We start from the raw sequence: 23,829 nt of genomic DNA, 5'->3' as shown, positions 1-23,829 counted from the left end.
AAGCCGGTGCGATTAAATATTTTTTCTTATTGAATTTTATATTTGCTTGGGTTTGAATTGACTAAAATGGATTCAGATTAAAAAAGCACTCTTGTCAAATGAAATTTGAAGTATGGGACCCTCCCATCAGCGTCGCGTTCACAGGGTTTTTCCCCGGCGTTCTCTCTTGTGTATAAAGTACAACAGATTAGACTGACATACTACTGGATATCATGTGTTTTAGTTGCAAATGCGTGTTGATATTCCCCTCCCTCTCAAGGCCTCTGGCTAAACTCTATTCCATTCTACACAGATCTTACCTCCCACCCGTGGCTGCAGCAGTGTTGTGTGCATACCCCGTGGTACACTAAATGACACACTTGATCAGTGTTATGTGCATCTCTCGGGTACAATAAATGACACACTTGATCCGGCATTTACCCGACGGTGTCAGAGTGAAAAGATGAAAGAATTATTATAATTTGCTTTAAACCGTAAAGCGTTGAAATTTGATGGTAATGAGGTGAACGGAGCAGGGGGACGTCAGGGCGCTCCGTTGTCAGGGAGGCGGGGCTGTGGGGACACACCGGGGGGGCCGGGGGGGGGGGGGTGGTTGGGTGGAGGGCTCAGGGATGAGGATTTGCACAGAACTTTTCGTTTGGGGCGGAGTTGCCGTTTTTCCCTCCCTGTTGACTCTTTATGCAAACCAGAAGGCAACCGAGCAGAAATCTGGCTCCACACTGACAACTCATCATTTAATGCCTGACTTATGGAGTGTGCAACACATTTTAATAAACCCTTGCACACTGGGACACTAGACAAGCGCCTTAAAAATGAGATCGGAGACAACGGTATCGGTTTTCGGCGAAAAACTCTTATAAACCACCCGAGTTTGACGGGCAAAACAACTAAACTCGGATAATGGTTGAAGTTCAGATTTACATCTTTGCCAACTCTGCCTCCAAACAACTGTAGTTGTCCCAGAAGAGACATCATCGGATGAAAGATATGGCACTAATATCCCACCATCTGCTCAGCCACTGAATATGTCCATTAAGAAGATAGATATTGTAGCTGGCTAAAATAATGTGCCATCAAGACAAACGTTCTTCCATATATACATATATATGTGTATATATATATACATATATATATATATATACTTAAAGCAAAGAAACCACAATGTCTTGCAGTTGGTACGACCAGGAAAAGATATGTTTACAGAGTTTGGAACTGCACCCAGCAGCCCTGGGGGGAATTCACAGAGTGCATCAGTAATACCCCTTCTTTCTCACACAAACAACAGTGGATGACACGGTACATTGACCACAGGTTCAACGAGAGTTTGACCATTTCATTCCACACCACTGGGTAAATGCTTCGATTGTTGCTGCCCACGCAGCCCACATCCACCCAATGGCTGCTGTGTTTGCTGCGGCACAATAAAGCACAAATGTAACTCCAGTTATAAGCCGGGTTTTTAATCAAGCGAGATTCGTGGATGAACAGTTTACTGTTGTGGAATAATGATGGTGAATTGTCATCTTTTCTCTGCCGAGAAAGAAATGTAATAAATGGAAAGTTAGAGTTCCCCTGCTGGGTGCGTTGAGATACGCATCACAATCTCTTAATGTCTAGTATCTAAATCCATATGGAGTTGTGAGATATATTTTTCTGTAGCAATAGGAAATTGTATTGTACACTATCATGTATCTAGCCAATAATAAGGGTCTGTATTGGAAAAAAAGTAACAGAACTTATGATGCACATTTTAACAGAGAGAAATCGTCATTCATGAAACCACAATTGTGCAACACAATAATCTGAGATTGTAATAACTTTTATTGCATGTGTGAGTTACGTTTGTCTTTTTTCTTATACTGCTGTATATTTTATTGTGATTTCTATTCAAATATTCATAATCTCAGTGGAACTACAATGTCTATTTATATGTCACTAAATACAATATATTTTTTACTCTTCTCTCTGCCCTTAAGCAATAAATTCCCGACACAATTATTATACACGTTTAAATACACAATCTTTTTCACACAGTGGAAAACTGGTGAAAATACTGGTATTGAAAACAGCGCCGCAGGCTGTAACAGTGACAGCGCACGACAACAAACAGCTTTCACCCAGAAGATTACTTCTGTAATGTATAACACGACCGACTGGCGTTTTATGGGCAAAGTGATGAAGAAGGGAAGGCGTCAATACAAAAACACTACTTGACTAAAATCAGCGAAGTGCAATTACGACAACTGTTTTATAATCTGAGGTTAACAAGCACAAGAATAAGCAACATGCCATCTTCTCCGGGTAAGCAGCAGCGACTAAGGGAACGCCAGCAAACACAAAATGCAATAAGCAATGTCTCCAAAACTGCAGGATTTGCTCAGACTAAGGTATAATTTATTGCAAATGCATTGCAACAGTCTTAAAGGCGGCAGACAGCCTCGGGGGACTGACTCTGATAATGGATGTCTAAGCCATCCACTGCTCTGTGTTAGCACCCTCGTATGACAGCTGTGTTTAAACTAACAGCAACCCAAAGGAGTCAGAGAAGAAAATGATTCCACTGCGTCTGGGTTCCCGGTAATCTTTGAAGACTAGAAGGCTTTGTCAGTGTTTTTTTCTGCATATTAATTAGCCGCATTCAGAGGTGTGGGACCGTTCCGAATCATTTTAGATCTTAACTCACATTTATGCTTTCCGAAAGTTGAAAATAAATCTTTTCATTCGGATTATTATCTAAACTAGTGAATATCCTCTCTACCTCTCCTTTAATTCTACTTTAGTAAGGTGGTAATTCCTGCCATTTCTATGATTTTTCTTCTTGTGCTAAGAGTCTGCTGTGAGAAGAAAACATCATATGGTATCCATGTGGGTCTGCTTATACATGCCTGTGAACATCTTTCATTAAATATGCCACAATATGTCCAGGGGCTTGCTGTGGAATATAGTCTGAAAAACAGTCCGGTGCCAATTAGCATATACTCATTCATATTTTAGACACACTCTTTCCACCTGTGGTTCTAATGAAGAGACTTGCTGTTCAATTGCTGTCCTCAGCCCCTGTATAGAATGTGAATCTTACTGCTAATGTGGGAAAACATTAAACATGGTTGGGAACACTATTACAGATATCATTATAATTAATTGACAGATATCCAGCAATTCACACAAGAAAGTGCTAAACCAAAACCCACAGGCAATGCATTTACAGCTTCAATAACATAAACAACACCCTTGAACTGTAATATTATTGACGATAATGTACAGCCTCTAGTACCGTATTGCTTAAATAAAATATTCCAACATTAAAACGTTGCATTCACATAATTGGTAAGACATTAAAATATTACCACTAATATATGCAACATAATCCTTTACTGAGAAAATTGAATAGAGCTTAAATGCATGGAACAGAACTAGGCATTAGATGCATAACAGTTGTTTGAGTGACACAACAGTAACATCGCTGTTCATAGGAATTCTAAATAAATGAACCATGTGAGGTGCTTGGCAGACACCAAATATATGCAGTAAACTCATTATAAAGTGCGGTCATATTATCAGAAACACAATGGTCAAGAGGCAATTACCAATATATGTAGACAAAGACGTATCATAGTCATAAATAGCAGCCACAAGAACTAAATACGGCGAGGGTGGATATCGTCTCGGTTTTGATGAAAGACGGGTAGTATGTGTCAGGTTTATTAATATGGACGAGTTGTCATGGTAACACAGTGGGAGGTAAATCGTGGGTGATGAGTTGCAGAGGGCATGTGCAGACAAACTTTGGAACATCTTTATAGAAAAATGCTGAAATTGTAACAAGGATTAAAAAGGTACCGAATTACAAAGTCTATCAGTTTTGCACCGCAGCGGCAGGAACGCTGAACCTCTTTGGAGATTAGTGTCAGGCCAGCCCGGTTAACATGGCTTTTTTTCTTTATTTCAGTTAAAAGATAAGAAAACACAATTGCCTGATCAGTGCTGGTCTTCGGTAAACACAAACAAAGAAAAGACCAGGAAATGTTTAGCCGCCCTCCAAACTGTTAATGAGCAGGCAACCGCCCTCCAGCAACTGAGACGTCTCATCAATTGAATTGCTTTACAAGCCGGGCCCGCCCCATGCTGTCAAAAGCCTCGGATCTGAACTTTCCAGTCACCCTGTACTTGTAAATATGTCAGGAGAAAAGCTCTATTGCACCGCTGTTTGCATTGCTACACCTGAAATCAAACTACGGTTTATAGATGAAGGCAAATCTCCATCAACAATCAAATGAAACACACGTAATTGTTATATCTAAATATTACATGAAGTATTACTGTTACTGGTCCTGTTGTCACTGGACTAGTTCCATTCTCTGTTATATTGTAAGAGCCTCACTACTGTCATCGCAGAGAACTCAAACACCTTTGTTTCTTTCAAAGGGCAATTTCGGTCTTTGTCCTGAATTTGAAATTAGAAATGAGTGAAAAAATAACTGTAACAATGTCACAGTTACCTCACCGAGACAAAAGCAGACGGCATCATGCTGCCAGAGTATAAAGAATACCGGTGCACACAGCACAGCCGCGTGAGTCATAACTGTTTCTAACCATCGGGCCTCTTTAGGGTCCATACACTAAAGAGCCTACGGTAACACCAGAGCATACTGTTTTTGGCACATTAAATATTATAGATTGCTTGCAAATATCACAAAAGCCATAGAAGGATGCAGCAGATGGCATGCAAATTTAATGAGTTGCATTATCTTGGGAAAGACACATTAAAAACGGGCTGATTATGCAAATGAATGCATTTTAGACTACATCCAATACTTTATCTGTATTTTAGCTGCAAAGTCGTGCATTAACTACTGACTAGCAGGAGCACTGAAAGTTATTTAATCATTCAAAGTTGGCAAGCTTCATTTGTTGTAATTACCTTTTGTTATAGCTCTCCTTATAATGATTCCGCAATTTTAAAATGCGCTCGACACTTTTGGGAAATTTCAGGTGTGCAGTTATTCCCACACTAAGTGGAACATGGCAGGCCTGAGTGCCAGCATGCCCGGACCAGCACATCGATAGCTCTCGTGGTGCTCGCCAGACTAAAGGCTTGAACGCATCGCTAGTGGGTCCATGGGTGCTAGTTCGCTAGTTCAGCTGATGGATGAAAAGTTCAACCAGGAGCTTTTCCATCAGGAAGTATGTTAACCTCCTTGCTCCATTGATCCCATTAGCAATTTAGTTTTTACTGAATGATAAACATAAATGCTTTGTAAAACCTGGACATTTGCATTAAGACAGGTAATACAATTTGTCATTGTTGGAACCATACACATAAATCATTTCATATTGACAGCATGTTGCAGAAACCAGTACATGATCTCTAGTGGCACTTACCATGCAGCCGGATGAGTCCAACTGTCTGTCGGTCACACACTTAAAGTTCTTCTTGCAACCACCGTTATCTCTGGAGCAGTCTCGCACAGGCCCAAAAGATGCCAAGAGGTCTTCTACCGTCTCAAAGTAAGTGGACATCATGGCCTCGTCCCTGTAATGGAAGAAAACAAAAGGTGAGAAAAAAAAAGCCCACCTAGAAAATAGCTTTTCATGTTTTCACAGGGCGAATAGACGCGGCGGAAGAGGTAATGAGTGGAAAGAATGCTTCGGCAGCCGAACATCCCTCACCACGTGGGAAGCAATGCCTCTCATCTTGCCCTGATACATTTTGTGCACTTTAGAGGCTTTACATATTTGTACATATTGTGGCGTGCTGGTGCCCTTCCAGCTGCTAATAACCACTGCGACACAAACAATAACACTAAGTGAACGCATCAAAGCGCTCTCCATCAACGTGACAGGTATCCTCTGCGAGCTTGAGCTTCATTTCGTGGCCGGCGGCACAGAGGCAAGCCTCGCTAAACCCAATCCAAAAGGAGCTGGGAAAGCGATGTACCCTGGAGCTTGTGTGGAGCAGCAGCAAACGTTACAGCCATTTTTTTTTTGGGTTTGTTTTGTTTTTAAAACACAGCTGTTGTAAAAGTTTCACTGCAGCGAATGTGCCTGCAGGCGTTCGTGCCGGTTCGCCGTGGGTCGTGTCCCGCGCCTAATTGGTGTGTTGGGATCAATTGGACTTGTTTGTCACAGTGTGTGTCGACCGGAGAGCGCGCAGGGAATCATCAGCATCGACTAACGCTCGGGACTCATCCAAGGCCATGACACGCCGGCCCGGCCTTTGTTGCTAATGTTGGAGGAGACGGCAGCAGAAGAAGAAGAAAGAAGAAAAAAAAAGAGAAAAAAAAATAAAAAGCACGTGCATACACATTCAAACTCAAACGGAGGCAATAAGAGGTGAAATTAATGTATTCCCCAGTTTTTCTTTATTTAATGTTTTTCCATTAAGATATCGTTATAACATCATTTTTTCATTTGTGGAATTTTATGCATGGCTAGATGTGCCTGCATTTTTTTATTAGATCTCCATAATAATAATCAAACATTATTCAAATGACATGCGTTCGTTTATATACAAATTAGCAACGGATGTAAGACAGACACGCTAGCAGCTCTCTGAGGCCGAATATGTGCATAGCAGCTCCTTGAAGTTCTAACATGCTTGCAATGAAAATGTTAACATGTCAATGTTTAAAAGGTCATTTTTTTATCTTGTGCACCGTCTTAGATGGTTGTGTTAGTGTGCTAACATTTACAAATATCAGTTAACACAAGCCATGGCGAAGGCTGATGTGAATGTTGTGCAGAGATTTAGTCATAAAGCAAAGTATTGGAGAAATGAAAATGATGGCCTGCTGTTTGCGCTAGATGAAAAATCAGGAGAACAACAAAGCAATTTTTATTCCACGTGGAAAGCACAGAGCTGTGCCAATTTAATTGGCAATTCATCCAATTGATGCTGAGACATTTTCCTTTAAAAACACAACTTGCTTGTGGGAGCTGTAGAGTGGATTACTAAAGTCAGTGGGCTTCATCTCCTGGGGAGAAATAATGCACAGCATTTGATACATTCCGGTCTTGGACTGACCTTTGTTGCCAAACTTGGAGTCATAAATATAAAAGATACATTTTAAGTTTAAGGATTTATATCAATTCTGGTCCAATCAATAACTTGTGTGCATCTCTCTCTCAGCCAGTGCAAAAAGGAGGAATCGGCCGTTTCCAAGCGCTGGATCGTTATACTTTCTTCTGGGAAATGTCAGCTTGACCACTGCTGTGTAGCTCAGCTGCTGTGCTCACTTCCGCATGCTCAGCCATGCCCGCACAGCGAGCTGTGCATGCCAAACTGAACAGCAGGGGTAAGCAACCCTTGTGTTTTCTCCTTGCAAGGGAAAAAAAAAAAAAGTACTGTCTCTCGCAATGGGATCTGGTTGATGTTAGTGTGCTGTGACGGTGACTCGCCTCTACAAACAGCTACGACATCCTGGATGATGTGGAGAGAGATGCGCTGCTGAGGGAGGAGGATTCAGGAGTGTGTCCGGTGTGTTTTTTTTGTGTACTCGGGTGCTTTTGTGGCGAGTCATGTTAATCCATCGAGCGCAGTAATATATTAGGAATTCTAGTTTTGCGGTTGCTTTGATTAAAATGTCTAAAAAAAGTAACCTCTTAAAAGTTGATGTAAACCTTTAAAGAGTTGCGTGTCTTGCAGTGTTTCTTCAATGAGCGAAGAGGGCAAATCAGACTCTTATTAACTGAATTTTGTTGTGTGCAAAAAAAAAAAAGTAGATTAACCTTGTCAGTGACGTGGAGCAAAGATGAAACGCACAGCACAACAATGATTCACGCAAGGTGCCTTGTGCACATCATTGACTAAACAACCTCAAACTTCAAAGCGTATTAAATCATGCGGTGAAGTGTTTTGTCCAACATTTTCCCCAAATACCTCCATTTTCATTCATGAAGTACATTCCTTTTTGGTATTCTCAGAGTCTACCCACATGTGGTCAGCGTTTGGAAAGCTGTTTTCAGCAGAGGTTTCTATATTTTAGGTGTTCATGTTATATTTTTTTTATCACATCAGCTCTTGCTTGTGCCAGCGGAGAAGTGTCAAGGCTCACTGACAGAAAACAGGTACCGTCGGCTTCCAGAATCAAACCTTTCCTGACAACGCCGTGCTGATGACAAATCGCTCAATGTCACGCTCCAAATGTAAACAAAACACGTCTGGCACACGAGTCAAGCAGAGTCCATCCATCGGGCCCAAATGTGAACAGTATTCTATTTTATGAATAGAGTTTGTTGTTTTCTTTTCTTTGTTCATCGTATTCAGAGTAGAATACCCAGTATATGGCCTCTAATGGGGCGAAGGGCAGGGCTGGTACAGCTGTATTCATTGTTGACCTGGGCCATGGAAACGTGAAATCACACAGCTGCAAAAACCATGCACCTAAAATTGAGACGTGGGAGTGTGATTGGCACGCACAATCAGAACACTCTCGCCGATTGGACCAATTACATTATTTGGGTTGATTTCGTCATTTTACTGCACCGTATAATCATGTAGCAACAACTGTGGTATTTGTGAGGGTGTTCTTTGAAGCATCTGTTTCTCATGCAGGTGCCTTGAGCGGGACGATCAATAAAATCAGCCAAACTGTGGGGTGCGATCTCCACACGCGCACACAGGAAGGGGCTGTCGCTGTAAGATGTTTTCATTGTTCCAAAACTCTGATGTACACGTAGTGTTCACTTGTAAATACATAGCGCAGACAACACAATCGGCATGTGCGTAGTAGATGGGGGGCGTATATTTGATTCCCTTTATTTAAACCCGCTATTGAAAGACTGTCTTTAGAGTGGTGTGACAGCAGATTGATACCCTTCCAAGTAGCAAGATACATCTTAAACGAGTGTGCGCTTTGGGCTGCTCACCAACTGGTATTCTAGCAGCGCTGTTGGGCCGCTGTCAAAGAGTTTTATTTTCCAATTTTCCTCCCGGGCCGAGCGGATTTGGTATTCCCGTCACAGACATCTTGGAAGAGTGCGTTAAGGGCAAGGGGGGTCGGGTCGCATTTGAGACGGATAATGATTTAAAAGGTATATATTTTCTTTGGAATCTTCTGGTCTACGGTGCACCTCCTAGCTGTGGCTCAGTGAGTGCCTTTGGGTTGCCCTCCAGCTTAACACCGTCACAAAGGGATATTTCACAGTTACACTTAGATTGTTATTGTGTTGTACCGCAATCCTAAAAAAGTCAATTCTCTGCCTCGGCCCTCCCATGTGTTATTTTTACCCTCTTCATTTGGCAACTCAATTCTTTTTGAATTAGACAGGCAACACATGGCATTTTGCGCATCAGTTCTTTCTGGCAAGCACTCAAAGAATTGACAAATGACTCCTTAATTTGGAGGGAAAGCCACGGTGGGGAAGGTGAGGCAGTAGACAAAAATAATGGTTTGCCTCAGGTGTGCGGTGCATGCTAACAGGCTGCTCTTCTAGACATAAGGAGTGGAGAGTCAAAGATGAAAAAAACAATCAATTCCGAGATCGCTGTTGCAACACCATGCAGAAAGGGGAAAATTGAAGGAAAAAACAAAACAAAAATCCCTTAAGAAAATATACAAATTGGGATGTTTCATAAAATGATGCAAAACATCTCAAATCATGGCCCAGAGTGATGAACGTATCCAGAAAAAGCATTGCCTCTTACTGATTAATTAACCATACCCTGAAGCTAAAAGAGGAAATTTGTTGTACGCCAAATCAAAAACACAATTATATCTGATAATGCTTCTTCTCCAAATCATTAGCTAATCAAGATCGTCTCGTTTATTTTTTTTTTCTCTACCCAAAAGCACATTGGTTGCATCTAAACACTGACTAATGCACTTGTTATTAATCTCCCACTCCGCCTCTTGCTTTTCCAGATGATGAATGGCCGGGGCGACTCTGCCCAAAGTTGGGAGCGCGGCTCCCGCGTGATTACGCAGCCCGTTATTGGCCTGCCCCGGCACTTGATTAATGCTCTTGTTTCAGCTACCCACAGATATGCTGACTCTCATCAAGCACTCTCGTCATTGAATATAGTGCATTTTCTTTAAGCCCACTGCATTCACTGGGGGGGGAAATCCAGTTTTGGTGAAAACAGCAGGTAAACGCGAGTGATGAAATGAAAACAGATTTCTTTGAGTTGTAAGACCTGTCTTTGATGGAAAAATAAAGTATTTATTTACTTCATTTTGTTCCTGGTGTCAACCTCTCTCGGTTGGATTGTATTTTGTACTCCGGCGCATTTCGATGGTTCACTTGATCACGGTGAGTGATAACATTAATCAACAGAGTGGGCTGTCAGCTGCTACCGAGGGTTATTAACAGTTCCTTATCGACACCAGTACTAGTCTTTGAGCACAGTTTAGCGCGGGCTGAACTATTTACACTGTGACATCCAAGGGCCCGTGCACACTCGCTTTGGGTCAGCGGTATGGAGCCTGGATGCAAAGTCAATGTAAGAGAATATTCCAATTTAAGAGGACTCATTTTTAAAACTGCAATATGTTGTATTTACAGTACATTGAGCTTGAATGTAATGCATTATAACAATAATTATTATAATGTCTGGGGGTTACAGCATATTCAACGTCTTCTTGCTTCTCAGTAGCCGAGGAGAAGACAAGGGCTGAGCCTGAATTCCCACAGCAATGGACACAGCAAAACACTATGGCATATTTTTCGCTTTGCATTCTTTTCAGGTTATTACACCTTATGAAGTATACGTTGAACAAAATCCCATATCGCTGCAACTATTTATTGGAGGCCCATTGACAAACATCAGGCCATTGCTTTTTAGGTTTCCTTTGTTTTAAGACAACTTAGTTTTTCCATTAACTAGGATGAATCTTCTGTAGGATCTAGCTTTAAATTACAGGGAAAAAGTGTATATATACTGAGAATAAAAGGACAAAACCTTTCCATGGCTTTAAAACCGGTTATGCTTATATTGCAGGATTTTAACTATTCATTAATATGTAAATATTTAATCTAATCAAATTTTGGCAACCCTTGAGTGAAGTAGAGCAGTTCTTCATATGAAAAGGGCATCGCCAGGGAGGTTTGTAGTCAGGGAGGGACTTTGTTCTATTTCTCACATGTCTTAACCTCTATTAAGCTCTGCAAACTGAACCCTGTGGAGAGGGACACTCTCATTTGCATGTAGCTGTAAAGCCAGTAAGGATGGACACACGTCCCAGCACCTTGCATGTTTCATAGTATCCAAGCACATTATTTATTTTCCATGGGATGAAAGAGTAACGTGAAGAGCATAAATGCCTTTGGTCATGTAACCGTTGTATATTCCTTCCTTCAAAGTTGTGATATAACCAAATGAGGGCTTTTGATAACAGTGGCACTTCAGTGACAAAAAGTGAATACAAAAAAAAGTAATAATTGCTTTGAAATAATAGTTTTCCCTCCAGTAGCTAAATGAGAGTTATGTAAAACGATGTGATCCGATCAAAATGTAGAAGTGGTGTGGCTTTAAACAGTTGACATTTTAAAACATTTTTCTAGCTCACAGTAACTTATCACAACTCTTTTTCAAAGTAAGAGACATAGCTTGACTAATAAATCCGCACTGCCATCCTATTCACGTCAGAATGAGCAGATGTGAATAATTGCCTCGGGAGTTCTATGCCCCCCCGAGGCAATTTAGTGGAACCTTTTTGAACGTAGAAATTGCAACAATAATTTATGCGACACACACATAACACAACTTCAGTAGTAAAGTGATAACTAATGACTATCAAAAATCAATTACAGAAACTCCTCGACCTGAATGTAGGGGGATCTGATTAAATCTACCTAACAGGTAAAGTGAGCGTGTTCTGGAAACATGTGTTTTGATAGAATCACATTTTTCAGTGAATAAGAAGTAGTATTTGTCTGTGTTATTCCCTCCGGCGTGACGGTCCACTGCTGGGTCAGCAGGTACTGACCCCACCTTGGTTTTGTGTGTGTGTGTTTAATCGGTAAGTTAGCTCAATATGGGTTGACTCCACATTAAAATTTAGTGACCGTTGTAAAATAATGGAATATTTCCATCTGCACATGAGGACAGAATAAACCAAAAACACGGAGTCTCAAAGTCCCGGACAAGTTAGTTTTTGTCCATGTTGACTAGTGGATTTCTGTGTGAGGGATGTGAGGATTTATAAGTCACCTTTGACCCCGTAGTGACATCATCAGTGAATCGATTCCCTTCTTTCCTCTACATTGTGGGAGAAGTGCAAATTTTTCTATTGGGCAACAAGAAACCATTTGGTTATGAAGAGGAATATCACTTCCCTGGCTGGTGTGAATTTAATTCCATAGATGAGTGGTTGTTTTAATCAGCAGCTGATGCTCCGGCGTGTTTGGTGATGTTCGGCTGCAGTGATGCATGCCAGCCCCTACTGGCTGGTTGGATGAAATAATTGCTGCCAAAATGTTGTTTTTGCCCTGTGTGAGTGCCAAATCCCTAAACTTGTTGACACTTCTTTCCTGTTTGGATTCATTTCTCATGTTCGTAGCCCAAAGTTAGGATATTTTGTAACAGTGCTTTGCCTGCAGCTTCAATTATCTGAAATTAAGAACCTTTGGGTATAATTACATGAATTAATGTTTGATTGGTATTCTGACATATATTTTGCAGTTATGACACTGTTTTAGTCATTTTTTAAAGAAGCTATTTCCAAGCTCTTACCGTGTTTTAGTCATTTTTTAAACTAATGTAAAGTACATCCCTTTTCAGTGAGTAAAAAGTTTTAGATGCTTATCTTGTAGCATACTGCTTGATAGTGGTAATGAAGTAGTACTGTGACGTTCATACATGCCTGTATTATACCCAATACCACAGCTGAACTCATAGAAACTGCTCACAATGTAAGTTAAAGTATATATTGGTTGGCCTTAGAAATCCCACCACAGTTTATTTGTAAGTTGCTATAGAGGCTTAGCAATCAATAAATAATTAAATTATTGAACAATCGACGTCGTTGAGCCTAATGTAAATGAAAACAAATAATAAAAAGGTTTGGTGGGACTTCAAACGGCAAAGTTTGTCTTCCAACATCAGTGTGGAGCTGAATCAGACTGACCTGACCTCTCCTGGATCGTCAGTAACCAGCACATCTGTCTTACAGCTGGCGATGGGGTTGATTGACAGCTCCACTGGTGGCACCACAAAGCTCTTGCTGACTGGCAGCCACAAGCCTTGGCCCAGACTGTAGAATGATCTGTGTTGACACAACCACAAGAGCTGCATTTCAGTCGATGCCGTCACATGTTGTTGTTTCACACACACACACTGCGCAGTATATCCACACAAAAACAATGATGCAAATAGATTAGTGTGGGAATGCAGAGCTGTGAGGGAAAGCTACATGGAAGGATATTTAGTAATCACTGGCACTCTGTATCATTACAGTAACACATTTAGCGTACTAGTGTATAATGCCAAGCTCATATTGTCGGTCCCGCGTTGGCATGATGTGCATCAACACAGATGGAAACAGATCTGCAGTCTCTTTAAATATAACAGGCAAACATTCTTTGTGACAAGTAAATTACAACCCAAATGTTTGACTGACAAATAAGTTGCATTTCGAAGAGAATTCTTTTCACCCTTTCTGTGTGGTCTGCTGGTGAATATTTGTTTCATTCGTTCTGTCATGCCTGACTTTATTGCACAAGACCAAAGCACTTTCTCTTCTTGACTGCCAAACATCGGCATTCTTTTATTTTTTATTTTTACTTATACACAATTCGGCTGCCGGTGCATAACAGGATCATCTGAATGCATTACACTCATTCTGACCTACGCTCGCTATGTGACAAATTGGCCTCAAAATGTTATTCAACGTTTAAGTAAAAAACATTAAATCGATATAATCCTCACCCACCAATTCTCGAAGATCACAGGATGCCTATTTCCTCACTGCTCCAAGTTTGCAAAAGCGAGAGGCATCAGAAGTTTGTGAAAGCAATCCCTTATAGGACTGACTCCAACACTGTCAAGCTGTAGAGCGATCTGTTTTTTTTCCCATTATCCTCTTCACAGTACTGATATAAAACCCATCGAACAGGAACCCAGTGAGGGTTTACACTTGGTTGGCGAATCTTCACTGACTTTGTCTACTATCTGTATGAGTGTGTACATGGCTGAAAGTGTCTGTGCTCTGCTGCTGCTGTATGTGCGTGTGTGTGTGCGTGCGTGTGCGTGTGCGTGTGTGCAGCTGTACTTTCATCTTTCTCCTCTCAGGAACTCTGGACCGAGAGAAGACTTTGACCAAGCGGTAGATTCCTCTTTTCTGCCTTTGTGTTTACCGGCGCAATCGGAATCCCATCTCCTACATGCCATTGTGCTTTTAACTGGCAACGTGCCGCTGAAAGTTTGAAGTGGGCTATTCTATGTACAAGAAAAGATTCTGCATTATCCAATTCTTATAAAAAGTGGACACGCGCCAAGAGCGAAACTCTGCGAGGTCTGTGCCAAAAGCAGCAAGACGAGTGGGAAAAAAAAAAAACCTTTGCCCACCAACATACTGCAGGGGTAATGAACATGGGCGGTAAGACCAAGCTGTTTGTGCATTCACATGGCTAACATTCAAACATTAAATGTCCATATAACTTGATTGTATATTTCCGTATGTATATACATATGTTCCATCAACCGTGATAGCCGTCCAGACAAAAAGGCAAACGGTTAAACACTATCCTTGCCGTTCTGGTAATTAGTTTCAAAATCTCTGAAACCAGAAGTTATTGATCTGTATTCTACCTCTGCACAAAGGGTCCGCAGTTTAAAAATACGGTCACTTCATTGGTCACGAAACGGAGAAGAAAAGATGACAAAAATCCAAAATGACAAACTCAAGGCTTCAAATTGCAGTCCCAAGAATCGAGGGTCGACTACGGACTCACCTGAAGATCCTCTCGGGGGCCTGCTCCCCCGTGACGAGGTCATAGCCTTTCTCCAGGTTAGCATATGGCCAAGGACTTGAGGACAGAGAGGAGAGGACACAAAATCAGAGGGAGAAATGGATAAAATGTTGCATTAACATGTGAATAAAACGGGGACGTCCTAATTTGTTTCTTTTCATTTACAAATTCATCCTTCAGCACTGTGTAAGTAATAAAATGCATCTCACAAATGGATATACAAGGTCAAAACTAACGTTGCCTGATCATACGTTTGCATACACCCTCTGAATGGAAAATGTGATATTCTACTGGACTGAATCCGGGCTGATGGAGTTGAATAACCTTTTAAACGAATCGATGATTGGGCAAGCCGGCTAATTGTCGAACAAGGTCAGATTGAGAGATGAGGCTCTATTGACTTATTTCCTTCTTCCCCATCACGTCAATTTTCACAATTTGCCTTTCTTTGTGTTGATCTCAATTCATGTGTGTAATTCCCTCCACGCGTGTCTACACCCTTTCACTATCTTTTCTGCCCTGCTTTTTTCTTTCATTAACCTCTTCTCCTCATTAAATGTATTCCTGATGACCTCTTCAAAGTCTTCATCCTCACGTTTGCGTGTCTTGGCTCATGACTGCAAATGGCTTATATTTCACATACGTCATGTCATTAGAATGATTTCGTGACTTGATTTCCAGTCATTTGAATGCTACATGAGATAAACTTAAAGAGACTTGGAACGTTATCGAGCCAACAATTCACCTTTATTATACGCAAAGTTGATATTGGGCACTAAGGGTTCGAAAGGTGCCATGAGGTCGAAGACTTACCCTTCGTTCCGGCCCCAGTCGCTGCGAACACACAGGTGTTTGTGGACCGGATCGGTGGAATAACCCTCATGACAGCTGCATTCTCCTGCAATAAAGACAACAAGGAGGAGCGCCGTGGTGGATATTTATTCATCCTCATTTGATTAAAAAAAAAAACATCAGTAGCTGAACCTGGTTACTTTATTCCTTCAGAGGTCTATCAAGGAAGCGGTTGTCACGCTATCATATTTGACATTTCTCTGCCGGACAAAAATTGAGCGGATTTACATCGATTCCAGTGCCTTTTTCCTGCAACATCTAATAAAGGTACAAAACGTGTTCGTCATCGAGTCATTAAAGTGAAATGGTATGTTTCCACAATTGATGTTTATGTTTCAGAATACTACAGACATCATTTGTTAAGTGAAAAACCTTCTAGATTTGATTTTTCAGTTTAAATTATGTTATATGTGAATATAAAGTTTAACACACCGATGATTTTGTAATTTGTTTATATCATGTGTTTCATCAGTTTTTAATAAAGGTAGAAATGCTTTTGTGTTGTGTATGGTGCATTTAAAATCCGGCTTGTTTAATGCCTTTTTTAAGTGGATGGATGCAATTTGAAATATAAGTGTCAATGATAGCCTTACCAACTATTAGCAGTGATCCCAAAATTATACGTTTCTGTTGCCCTGCAGTATGTGGAGGCGTAACACTGGAGAAATGTATAACCCGCCCAGGCAACCCCACTCTCAATTTTATCACCTAGTGTTTAATAATTTACTGGTTGAGTTTATAGTCTTAAGACTCACTCACGCAGCGATGCACCACCGGGACTAAGTCACCGAGAGGCAACAAACATGCTTTTATTTGCTTTTAGCGGTTTAATGAGCCGTCGCTAAATGTGGAGTAATCGCTCTTGAAATGTGGGCGCAAGTAAACATCAACATCTACAGTCACTGTAGACATTTCAAATAGAGGGTGATTGAAAAGTTTGAAAATGGCAGGACGACAGCCCGACCCATGATGATTATATATTTTTATGATTTCTATTTATTTGAAACTTCTAATTCATATTAATACATAAGAGCTTGCTCATTGTGCTCATTATGAGCTGTGTGGTCAAAATTGTTTTGGAGCTGTGTTCAAATTTAATTTTCAACACTTTCCATACGACTTTTGTTTTTCGTTTCTCAATTAAAATTCATGGTGCAGATTGAGGGTTTTGTCAGTTGAATTCAGACGAATTGTGATTCATATGAAACGATTGATGCCGTAGTTTTTTTTATTTTTTATGGAGGCATTCTCCTTGGATTTCATGTTCTGTTCTGGTGCAAAAACTCACAAGCCCACGTACACCTCCATTTCCCACTGCTGCTCATTGCCGACACATTTAACCTAGTTAAAGTACTTTTCTCCTAACAGCCAGAGGCCCTGCTTAATAAAATCCATCTTGCACACACGTGCACGGGTCGCATGTTACCAGTTACGTGCTGGAGCGCCTGTGAGTCGACCAGTTTCTTCGCTCTTCACTGCCAGATGCTTTATTTCCCTTTTGCATTAGCAGCCTGGTTTAGGCTAACAAAAGCATCTTAGCTTGGGATGTATTTCTTATATGCTGATGAATGTTATACTCAAGATTGTGTTTGGTTCCAGAGGAAACATCTAATAGGACGTGACCCACGTGTTTCATGTAGTGCAACTTAAAAAAACAAACACATTACTATGATGTTATCAGTGTCGGCATGGAAAGGAATATCTGTCCAACAAAAATGAAACAATACTAAGTTTGTCCCATCAAATGAACGTACCCTGAATTATTTTCTAGAGAATTGACTAGTAATAGAATCCTTTAGTAAGAAATAGAAAGACACTGAACTCAAATGTTCAGTTTGTCATCATATTTTGTTTGAAAATGTACAATTCTGCCTCCAAATATTTAAAACTTTGTGAAATATGTCCGGCTTCTTCCGAGAGACAAATTGTGCTCATGACCTGAATTAGATGTTGGAGAAGTTGTTCTTTGAGCAATTTGGAATAGGACCCTTCTCATTTCATAGAGCGCACAGTCCACACAATATAATTAACAATACTGGCAACGTCATTAGACGGCAGAAAAGAGAAATTACACTCAATTAAGCGTGGATAATTGATTTATATACGTAGCTCACGCATAGCAACATACTTTATGAATTGTGCACACGTATATGTATGAGGGCCTGGAGGCAGGGACACAATCACGGAGTCTTTTACACGTCGCCTCAGATGAGAACGCACCCGCGTGGAAGCACAATCTAATCTAAGACACACCTTGCAAAGCAATCAGTGGAATGTATTTTGTTCCTTTATTCAAATGCCTTTGAGGGAGGATCAAGCAATTAATGGGGAGAAATACCCCTGGCTGATTACACATTCTGCCGGATTAACTGACCTTTAGACAACCCGCAAGAATCAGTTTGGGGAAACAGTCTATATGCTTCTGAAACGTGGTGCAGAGAAATGGGAGGTTTTGATTAGGAAGACAAACTTAAACTGAGTGTAGCAAATCTTTGAAGAGCTCAAAGGCTGTAGACAGATACCCCCAAAAAAACAACAGGAAAAGGAGGAGTTGAGCTGAATTAGTTAATAAAATCCTTTCTTAAAAAGATGAAGTCAGCAGTAAAATACCACACGAGGAGGAAACGAGGTGATCGGATTGTGTCGTCATTAAATTTGAACTTCACCGATGTGCTAACATGTGCGTACATTTAGCTGCAATTCCAGGGACACGTGAGTTATGTTATTACCATCCATTTGCAATGCAATTACAGGTTTATTTATTTTGAATGCAAATTGATGTATAAAGTGTCTGTTAATGGTCCATTTACACAGTTTTATTTTTCCAATATGCCAGGAATCTGAGTCACTCCTCAAATCGCATTAATTTTGCACATTTTTTTTTAGGATTATGATGAAATGTAACTTAATTTGTTATAAAATATCATGTCTTTAATGAATAATATGCCAATATGCAGCAAGCAGGGGTAAGATATTAAGGCAGTAATAACAGTCGACATCAATGGAAAGAATAAAAAGATTTGTCCGGCTCAAATTTGAGAATAGCAAATGTTTGTAGTCTGAGCATGTTGGCTGCAGACTCCTATGCCATTAGTTATATTAAAGATATTAACTTCAGCAGTTTCTTGCTATTTTTTGCAAAATGACTAAAAATGAATATTTACCCAGAAGTATGAATAGTTCTGCTGTGCATGGAGCCTGTGACACAAGTTATGGTGGACTGATTGATCCATATTAGTGGCCTTATTAAGAGCTCGTCACCTGAGATTGGAAATGGATATTTGATGACGACAATTAGCTGTGCTCATCCTGTCCCTTTGTACATTCTAGCTTGGTTTTAACGCAAATTCACAACTTGACACTGCAAATGGGGAAAAATCTTCATATGATACTGCATTGTGTTTCCTTTGCTCTCGCTGTTCTCAATTACATTTAAAGGAGTTCAAGTGGCAATTACTTCATAACATAACAGAAATCCTTTCCCTCTTTCATCAGTATAACACAACTCATTTTACAAAATACTTGTTTCATTATAATGATTTCTGATCTCTGGCTGTGGCCATTTGGATGTGATTGGGTCAAGTGTTCCCTTTGGAGAGGTTTGAATATTTATATGATTAAATAGGTAGGGAGTAGTAGAAATAATTTCTTTCAAACACTGAGAGGCGTAGCCAGAAATTCCATTCTATATTCTAATTATATTCCAATTCTAAAATGTACCTATTCAGCTGTCAGCATTTATCCAGTCTCATTATTTTTTTAGATTCCCTCTGCAAAAACCTGAAACCAACACTAGTGGTCACTTTGTCCTTGGACAGTTTTTATCAGAATAATGAAAATCATACAGTAGGAAGAGCATCAATGCCAACAGTGCTGCAGCCCCTCAAAGTACTTCAAGATTTAAAAACTAACAATTGTCACATTGCACACCACCGTCAGCAACAACATTTATTTTTTCTTGAACTTATTTCATACATTTTTGTGCTCAGTGGTGCCATACAAACCTTGGAGCTAAAGAAAGTCCGTGCATGTTCACAGATGACAAGCAGGGCACTTGCACCGTACAGTAAGAAAACATTTCATTCAGTATATGCATAAGCTTTCACACACATTTCTGTGTCTTGACCATTTCACATTTCAAGTGGAAGAAACTGGAAAAACACTTTTTTTGTGTCTATGGAAGCTAGTTTTATATTAACAAGACTTTCCCAGACAAGCGTTTTTTTGTCATCCGACAAAAGGCAAAATACCCGTTTGTATATTGCTTATTGTCGTGACCAGATTGCCAGCTTGCTCAAAACAGAGAAGCTTTCCTATGTGATTTAAACTCTAAAATTACCCAACCAATAATTCATCCTATTGCTGCAACACATTTTTGGGGGTGAAAGACTTTGTCCTATCTTATGCCTGTGTGTCATCGTTGAGTTATATTATGCGTTTCCTAAAATGCATGCTACAGGGCAGTGATTGAAACAGAAAGCTCTTAAGTTTGGCTGTAGAGTGAATGGGGATATCCCGAGGCAATACAACATAATAATCTGGCGTCTTTAAAGAAAAGATGCAAAATGGGGAATAGGTGGAGAGAGCCGAGCCGAGGGGAGCTGGGAGTACTGACGAGGTGAACATAACAAATGCCCTTGGGTCTATATAAGTAAATGACTTACTGATCTCAAAATGCATTAACACCAGGGACTGATGTCAGCATGTACATGCGTATTCCCACACATCCACAAACGCACGCCTTCAAACTCCGTTTTTGGCATCGTCCTGTGTACCGAGCGAGTTGGGCGTCTGGAGCTCTAATAAATAATGCATCAGCCCACAACGTGCCCTTGACCAGGGTGACATACATTTCACATACATTACAGATGTAATCCATTCTAATGAGCTTGGATTTTATCTTGTCGGGCACAAAGAACCCAGGGGAGGTCCGGCACTCCACGCAAGATAAACATCATCGCGCTGCACGATGGGTTTTTGATTGTTTGTTTTAATGTGAGAACAAATACTCTCAGAAAGTGGTACGGGCTTGTATACGTACTGCAGACTGCAGATGATTTATCTGGATGAGGCACACTGGGGGGGGGGGGGGGGTTACAAATTGCAGTCTAGCTTGTCTGATTAAGCTTTACCTCCATTGAATGTTACTCCTGTGTTAAAGAAAAGCAATACAAGGACAGCCTCCCTCAGCTGACAATTCAGCCAATCACACATGATCCCATTGTCTCATTGGTTTAAGGAGGCTGTTTTCCGCTTAGTTTGTTTCCTTCTGGTTGTCTATTGGAATATCAGGAAGAAGAGGTAATTTTTCACTATATAATTCAGTATATATATATATATATATATTCAGACAATATTGAGAAGGTTGTGGCAAGATTTATACTTTTTTCAATATTTCCAAATGGAAGAAAAATAAGTTAAATAAAGTAGGAGGAAATTAACTAAGTGTATTTTGTTGTTAAACATTTTTTTATATACATAATTATTTACAATGTGTTTTAGATATAAAAAAAACTCCCCAAACCTGCATCATATTGTATTTCAGTAAGTGACATGGTCTAAAACATCATACATGATCCCAATGCTTACTGAGACCAACTAAAGATAGAGCTCGTAAGACAATATAACAAGATCATTAATTGACTTGCTTACACTAAGATATGCTTGAGGCTGGTGGTAATGACACAAATACATAGCCACAAATCAATGTTTTTACTTCTGCACAAAAATTGCCAATAAAACAACATTATACTACTTCGTCACTGCCATTTTATGCATTTGGCAGTTCCTGGCTCCTCCAAGGACTTTTTTCTAATGAAAGGCACTAAAGAACATTCATTCAAGGTAACCCTGTAGCAAAAGAGGCCTTCCCACATTCGGTGTTGCCGTCCTTGCAGTTATAAAAACATTAAAAAGATATTTTACATCTGATCTCAACATACCCTAAACGACCTGAAATGGGGCTTTGCATTTCCAACCAAAGTATAGAATCTCAAGGTCATGCATGTTTCTGTGGACTAACCTGTGTACTGATCACAGATCTGCTCGCAGGGCTCAGTGGTCCTCTGGCCGCAGTTGTCCAGGACCCACTGTGTGGACGAATTGGTCTGATAGTAGAGGGTTAGTTTGGCCGGGTTTAGCCAATTAGAAACATCCAGGAAGCTGCCCATGCTCACCACAAAACTACTTCCTGAAAAAAAGACAGAAATAAACACTTCATATTCTTCCAATGTTTTTTTTTTTTTACTCATCCGTAGCGTCCAGCCCAGAAACCTCATTTGGATGTTCCAGCCGTAGCTAATGCCAAACTCCTATTTGTGGCACCATAGCTACATATTCCCCCAAAAAGAATAAGTATTACTCTCACTGACAACCGCTCTGATCTCCTACTTTAAACTCTCCTGGTCCTATTGCATTTGTTACTTGAACTGGGAAAGTTTTTATACCCCCGCCCTGACCAGCTTGCATTTAAATGACAAAATTAAGCCCTATAGTGTGTGTATTGATGGGATTTCCTGAGTGATTGCAGTAAAGGGGCTAAAAGAGCTTCAAAAGTCACTCAGTAAATGCTATGCTCATTGGCATTGACTTACTTTTTGTTCTTACTGCTCCCAAACCAATCTTTAAACTCTGATTATTGAACAAGATTATCCGTAATTGAAGCCAATGACTTTAAGTTCCAAAGGGAGCTTTGGGAGATTGTGTTTCAACCCTCTAGTGAAAACAAAGATTATTACACAACTATATTGTGTAATAATTGGCGCATGGGTCCGTAAATTGGCGGAAGCTTTTTCAGCAGGTATACATGTCAAATACATAATGTATTGTGCTAGGATCTATAGATGCAATTGTAAAAGCAATTGGGGAATTTATAATCACGATTCCCTCAATAATGTATGTCCTGGTTTGAGGCTCCAAGTCGGTGGTCTCCATGCTGTTTATTTCTAAAGAGAGGAATATGCAGATGGAAATGCTGCAATCAAATCTGAGCCACAGCAAGAGTGACAAGGCCAATTCCCCTGCAGCCAAATGCATAACGCAGAAGAGTAATACTTTACCCCACAAAGAATGCTGATGAAGCATGTACTGTACTGCATTTCATTTCCTATCATTTTTTCGCTGTTTAGGTAATATTTTCTGACTTCCTGGCCAACTTGATAGGAGCAACGCATTCAACTCAGGCAACTCATTCAGAGTTAGCATTATTTTGGTATTGCTTTCAAGTAAATGTTGCGTTTGCTTATGGCCATTGTTCTGCTGCACCTAAAGTATAGACATTAATATGCAAATACATAGAAATAGGTCTTCATGGGACAATATGCAAAATGGATAATGAGCTATAGAACGAAGGGCTGCATATATTCTTGCTGTTTTACACACTAGTCAGGGAGGTCGTCTACATTTTTAAAATGACTATATATATATATATTGACTATATATATTGACTATTCATGGACGTGCTTGAAAAGCAATTATCAAGTGCAACCAAATTGCATTTTCCCGATGGAATTCCAAAGAGCATCACCCAAGTCAGGCTGACCAGAGGTGAGCATCAGACGGCTATTTCCAGAAGCACTGCGGTTAGTGAACAGAGCTGCCAGTAGCCCTCATTTGCTGGGAACGGAAAAATTCAATGCTGTCAGCTCACACAGGGAGGAAGCAATTGTTAGATTATGGGTTGGTTTCCATGAGACCTGTGAAGAAACCCCTCCCGAGCAGTAAGAGCATTGCTGATTGCTTGCAATTGTCCTCTGCATATTGTGAATTGAGTGCAAAAGTCTGAGGGAAAAAGATTGTGTTGGAGTAAAAACCTTTTAACTGCTTCGGGAACAGGTGTGGAATGGAAAGCATTCAATCATATAAACATCTAGTTTGATCTATTTGTTTACCTATCAAACATCCAGGCCCACGCTCGCACGCATCCAACACTGAGTGACATCTCATTTTAATCCAATTATTTATCTCAAAATCTTATTTCACAAAACAAACATCTTTCTTTCCCAGACTTAATATCAAACCAGTACTTTTTTTTAACTGAATTTGTAAAGGAATCCCATGATTTACTTC

At 40.3% G+C, this 23,829-nt stretch overlaps 1 protein-coding gene across 1 annotated transcript in view; it reads right to left on the bottom strand.

The window, feature by feature from the left end:
• Positions 1 to 23,829, bottom strand: part of LOC119227020 (astrotactin-2-like) — a 170,199-nt gene that overhangs the window by 66,093 nt on the left and 80,277 nt on the right. Inside the window, exons 7-11 of the mRNA XM_037485466.2 lie at positions 21,785 to 21,952; positions 15,724 to 15,808; positions 14,893 to 14,967; positions 13,068 to 13,205; positions 5,383 to 5,533 (exon numbers count right to left, since the gene is read on the bottom strand). Coding sequence (XP_037341363.2) covers positions 5,383 to 5,533; positions 13,068 to 13,205; positions 14,893 to 14,967; positions 15,724 to 15,808; positions 21,785 to 21,952 — 617 coding nt within the window. The remainder of the gene's footprint in view (positions 1 to 5,382; positions 5,534 to 13,067; positions 13,206 to 14,892; positions 14,968 to 15,723; positions 15,809 to 21,784; positions 21,953 to 23,829) is intronic.

The sequence above is a fragment of the Pungitius pungitius genome, chromosome 18 (assembly GCF_949316345.1).
Source record: "Pungitius pungitius chromosome 18, fPunPun2.1, whole genome shotgun sequence".
Classification (NCBI taxonomy): domain Eukaryota; kingdom Metazoa; phylum Chordata; class Actinopteri; order Perciformes; family Gasterosteidae; genus Pungitius; species Pungitius pungitius.
This window is presented reverse-complemented; position numbering and strand designations above follow the sequence as displayed.